General features: G+C 46.6%; 2 protein-coding genes across 2 annotated transcripts; one reads left to right on the top strand and one right to left on the bottom strand.

Moving 5' to 3' along the window:
• The first annotated feature begins 365 nt into the window (after window positions 1–365).
• On the top strand, window positions 366–2182 carry LOC119340665 (UPF0481 protein At3g47200-like). The gene is made up of 2 exons (XM_037612587.1): window positions 366–569; window positions 682–2182. The coding sequence occupies exon 2, from the start codon at window positions 693–695 to the stop codon at window positions 1974–1976; it is 1284 nt and encodes a 427-aa protein (XP_037468484.1). The 5' UTR covers window positions 366–569; window positions 682–692; the 3' UTR covers window positions 1977–2182.
• Window positions 2183–4302: 2120 nt separating this feature from the next.
• Window positions 4303–5023, bottom strand: LOC119336364 (60S ribosomal protein L27-3-like). Its single transcript, XM_037608385.1, has one exon. It carries the CDS (start codon window positions 4940–4942, stop codon window positions 4529–4531), a length of 414 nt encoding a protein of 137 aa, XP_037464282.1. The 5' UTR covers window positions 4943–5023; the 3' UTR covers window positions 4303–4528.
• Between the last annotated feature and the right edge of the window lie 296 nt (window positions 5024–5319).

Genomic DNA, 5319 nt, shown 5'->3' on the forward strand with positions numbered 1-5319 from the left:
CCCACGTCTCATTTGCCACATTAGTTGGTCAAAGTTGTTGATCTTCGAACCCGACAGGTGGGGTCAACCTATTGTTTTCTTTGTTTTCGTGAGCAAATCAGACAACTAGTGATCCGCGTTATAGGTTAGACGCAAAGTTGATGGTTTTTTGTGCTCTAGGACAAGTGTGATATCAAGTTGTTACTCTAGCCCAACTGTGGTGGTTTTGCGTAAATGACTCACTCTAGTGGAGATCGGATCCACTGAAAAGAAGGTTGCATGTGCACTTGTACAAGTTGTGCCTGCAGTGATAAAATAATAACTACTAGTACTAGAAAAATCTGCACTTCCTGAACCAAGACACGCAGCTAGCGCGCATTTGGAGGTCAGCGCCTTGATCGGCTACAACGTAACAGCAAGGCCACATGCTCGATCAGCCAGCTACAACGTGCTAACAACCGACGCCAAACAGGCAAGATTCAGCTTCCCCTTTCCGTTTCCTGAGATTTCAGCCCGAACCTGGACGCTGCGACTTGTACGCAAGTTCTCCGCTCGCTCCTACTCGCAGCACTGCAGGCTTCATTCCAGAGGTAGTTCCTTTCCTGAATTGGGTTCCTTGTTTATTTCTTGATTCTTGTCTAGTTTTTGTGTGAAAAGTTAGAATCTTGCTGATGTTGGGTCGCCCGTGATTTCTACCGACAGGTGTTGGCGCCATGAACCTCACTGGTATCAAGATCCAAGAGATGGTGAGGAATACGAGGGAGAGACTGGAGGCCGATTTCTCCAAGCTTGGAACCAAGATCCACAGGTTCCCACGAGGCTTACGAGGGGTCAACGAGCGCTACATCGTCCCGAGCTTCGTGTCCCTCGGCCCGTACCATCATGGCTCACCGCACCTGCGGGAGACAGAGGAGTTGAAGCACGCGGCAGCCCACTACTTGTGCGAGAAGTCAGGCCGCTCAGTTGAGGAGGTCTACGGCAAGATCCTCTCCATCGGCACTGAAGCCCGCAGCTGCTACGCCGATGGTGCAATGGCGAAGTTCACGGACGCTGAATTTGCGGTAATGATGTTCCTCGATGGTTGCTATCTGCTGCACTATATGGACATGGATTACCAGTATGCTTTATTGTACAATCGGATGACCCTGTCCACGGGACCTTGCATGCTAAGAGATATGTTCCTGCTTGAGAATCAGCTTCCTTGGTTGATTCTAGAGGCTCTTACGGACTTTTTTATGCCATATCCTGCATACTACATTGTTATTGGTTTGGCGAAAAATTTTGATATCACCCCACAATATTTATCAGATTCAGATTCAAATGGTGCAAGGGTTTCTGTTGACGAACTCAAGATATACAGGCCGCCACATCTCCTTGGGCTCCTCCGGTACCATCTGATTGGTGATATGACTGGAAAAGATCATACTCACAGTCTCACTTGCTCCTCACTAGCCAGCAGTGCGACTGAGCTCGCGGAAATCGGCATCAAGCTGACCGCCAACAGCAAGACATGGTTTGCAGACATGAGCATGCAAAGAGACCCTATCTTGTGCGGCCAGCTCTCACTGGCACCATTGTTTATAAATGATGCCAATGCATGCTGGCTCGTCAACATGGCAGCTTATGAGGCCTGCGTGTCCAGCACAACTCCAGCAGATGGCTTCGTCATCAGCTCATACATCTCCATACTGGCAATGCTCGTGGACAAGAAAGAGGACGTGCACGAGCTGCGGACGAAGCACCTCGTTAACAGCTTCTTCAGCACCCATGAGCTGCTCGTTTTCTTCAAGGACCTTGCTCGCCACATGCGCCTCGGCTACCGCTACTTTGTCATCACGGAGAAGATTGAGATGTTCAAGCGTGAAAGGCCTGTGAGGATCGCCGTGCATAGGTTCGTATACAACAACTTCAAGACGATCATCACTGTGCTCTCTGTTGCTGGTGTGCTCGCAGGTATCTTCAGAACCTTGATGAGTCTCAAGCAGCATCAGCCGTAGCGGTTCGCGGTGAAGCATGTGCGCTGTCAAATTATTTTGTGATTCATCTACAGTTTTCGTGCTTATTGCAGTGTGATCGATGTCGTACGTACGGACTCCATGTGTAAAATTATCCCATCACATCCACCTTGTTTTGATCCCTTACTAGATCTACATGGTGTGACATATCCAATCACAGTATATGTATTATGTATATCCTGTGTGTATACCTGCTTGTGCTATCATTAGAAATCTGTCTTAGTCAGCCCCTTCCCTTCGATCGCCTCTTAGTTTGGTGTGTGTCGAATGCACCTGTTTTCCAATTCTACACATGTTTATAAGACGATAATCACAGATATAGCATCCTGAAGTCTCTTCTCTTGGATCATCGATTCGATCTAATTGTACTATTTTACCCAAACGGAGGGACTGGACTTACCACCGCCACTCTTCTTATTCTCGAACCCTGTTTGACGGTGTATCCCCAGAACAGATAGTGGACAATCCATGCTCATGCAGTTTTGACATGGATAGGAAGATACACATGGATGGACGTTCGCTAGTCAGACTAAGAGATTCCAATCATTTCAGGTCGATCTCAAAACAATACAACACCTAAAAGATATAAAACCAAGGGACCAATTGAAAAGCAATTGCGGCAAATGATTCGGGTTATTGCAGACATGCACATATTAACAGCAAAAAGAAAAGGTAACACAACACAATCACAGACAGTTTGTCATTCAAGATACACATTTAAAAACAAACACCAAGTTAGAAAGTGAAAAAAAAACAGGTCACACAAATGAAGATGGTCACACAAAAGGAGTACTGAACTAGAATGTCACCAGTAGAGAATGGCTTCTAGAGCACAACATGGAAATAAATCCCATCAGAGCCTGCCTCTATATATACTGTCAGAATACATATGCTGGCTCTCGCTTATTGGATGGGTGGATACTACACTGGAAAATCACCCTCTTGCAATGTTGGCTCCATTTTACAACGCAAATCGGTCCCAGACTACAGCAAGCCGTGCTCATTTACCTAACCAAAGGGAGCTGCCTGTGCAAAATTAGAACTGTGAAGTGCTTGCTTGGACTCTGCTGTTCTGTGCGCTCTATACTCAAACATACTATCATGCAATGTAACATATCTGTCGTCCTCATCAACTCTCACATGGTATCAGACTCCTAGCCCGGGCTAGGAATCTGATACCATGTTAGAATTGATAAAAGACGACACGTACATCTTCACACGTACACAAGTGCAAAAGAGACCAAATCAAAGACAACACATTACTAATCCTGTACAAACTAACCACAGCACAACTGATGTGCTACAACAAACAAACTCCTACATGACACACAAATGAATCCTAGACCAGTCATGTTCATTTACCTAAGCAATCCATAAATGTTTGTACAAAATTAGCAATGCGGAGCAATCGATTGGACTCTGATGTTCCTCGTGCTCTATATTCAAACATACCACCATACAATGAAATATATGTGTTATAATTTTCTACCCAACTTGGTAATCAGAGCCATAGCATAAAGGGCTAAAGCTAAGATATCTAGTTAGGATTGATAAAAACAACACATGTTCACCGGGTGACAATATGCCAAAATATAAAAAAGAGGCATACAAGAGACCCATCAAAGACAACACATGACCTAATGTTGTACTAAGACCAGTGACATAAACAAAGCACAGCTGATGTGGTGCTAAACTGGATACAGATAAAGTTGCGAGGATGTGATGCTACACTACATTCTAATAAAGTTGGCAAGAGCACAGCACTTATAAGTGATATCCTGCTTCATTCACTATATAAGAAACAAGAGAGTTCACAAGCTTTGGCCTATTTTTTTCAACAATTAGCCATATAATGTGTTTATTTGGACCTCAGTGTCCCATATATTTGGTCTACCATGTAAATATGTCGGTATGTGTACTTCAATGGTAAGCATTGTATCAAAGCAATAACCAGAAGATACCACTGATGCATTAGCATTGTAATTTGTAAGCCAACAAAGCTATATAGGAAGTACAAGTACACAGGGAACTAAATACAAGACTACTCCACAGGCAATGAATAGCATCCTAGAGCACAAACTAGAATGTAAAACAGTGCCAGTTATAGTGCAGTGAAACGGCCAGCATGAATAAGCTACAATCATTACTGTAAAAAACAGACAAGCAAGATAGTCATAGAATGTCTACACTACTGATCACTAACAAACGAGGCCTAGCAGAATGCACAAGCAAGAACCAGAACACCACAAGAGCAAGATAGATTATACCAAAATCATTACAAAACAATAATATTAAGACACAACAGACAGCATATCTCACGAAGTAATAACGCGGAACAAAATTCCAACAAAGATCTATTCTTCACATGATTCAACACATGAAACACCATCATATCTCATAAGATCCACGCTAAACACAGAGTCTTCATGGGCAATTACCAAAACAGGGACGGATACCAAGAGCAAGCAGCTAAAAATGTAAACGGGTTCAGGTAGTAACGGCAGAGAAACGCCCTGCGCGGTCGGCCTGCAGGCCTAGAAGCGGAGCTTGGTGAAGAACCACCTGTTCTTGCCGGTCTTGAACCTCTCCTCGAGCTTGGCCTTGGCGGCCTTGGCGGCGCCCACCTTCTTGTCCTTGGAGGTGAGGGAGTCGGGCGCGCCGGAGGCCACCTCCTTGAGGTCGACGTCGAGGGTGTAGCGGGTGGGCATGAGGTGGGTGAAGTTGACGAGCTTGAGGAACACCTTGACGCGGGACTTCTTGGCCGTCTTCTTGGCCGAGTCCTTGCGGATCACCTTCTTCGGGTACTTGGCCAGGCCGGCGACGAGGCAGTGCCCGTAGGGGCGGTCGCGGGTGCCCTCCTCGAACACGCGCACGATCACCGCCTTCTTCCCGGCGTACCTGCCCTGCAGCAGGATCACCGCCTTGCCGGGCTTCAGGAACTTCACCATCTTCGCCTCCTTCCTCGAGCTGCGCCGCGCCGCCGCCGGTGGTGGGTTTGGGGGAGGGGGTTGTGGGCTGTGGGAGGGAGAAAGCGGGCGGCGGGGGTGGGAAGGAGATTATATAGCTTGGCGGCGCTAGGGTTTCCGTCGTGGTGTGGGGGTTTGGACGGTTGGATCTGGATCGGACGGTGGTGGGGGCACTAGGTTAGGGATCACGGTGGAATGGGCTTCTGCTAACAGGCTATATATGGGCCTATAAGGGGCTTGGGACATCGTTGTAGGGCCGTGTGGCTGGTTGCTACGCCTAGAGATAAAGGGCCGTGACCCTGTCCCTCAAAAAAAAATTACTGCCCATTCGCCAAAAGAAAAGTTTATTTGGTCGCTTT

Source organism: Triticum dicoccoides, chromosome 7B, assembly GCF_002162155.2.
Source record: "Triticum dicoccoides isolate Atlit2015 ecotype Zavitan chromosome 7B, WEW_v2.0, whole genome shotgun sequence".
Lineage (NCBI taxonomy): Eukaryota > Viridiplantae > Streptophyta > Magnoliopsida > Poales > Poaceae > Triticum > Triticum dicoccoides.

Bases quoted from the DNA above. Each gene is read 5' to 3' on its own strand.
- LOC119340665 (XM_037612587.1), top strand. From the start codon at position 693: ATGAACCTCACTGGTATCAAGATCCAAGAGATGGTGAGGAATACGAGG.
- LOC119336364 (XM_037608385.1), bottom strand. From the start codon at position 4,942: ATGGTGAAGTTCCTGAAGCCCGGCAAGGCGGTGATCCTGCTGCAGGGC.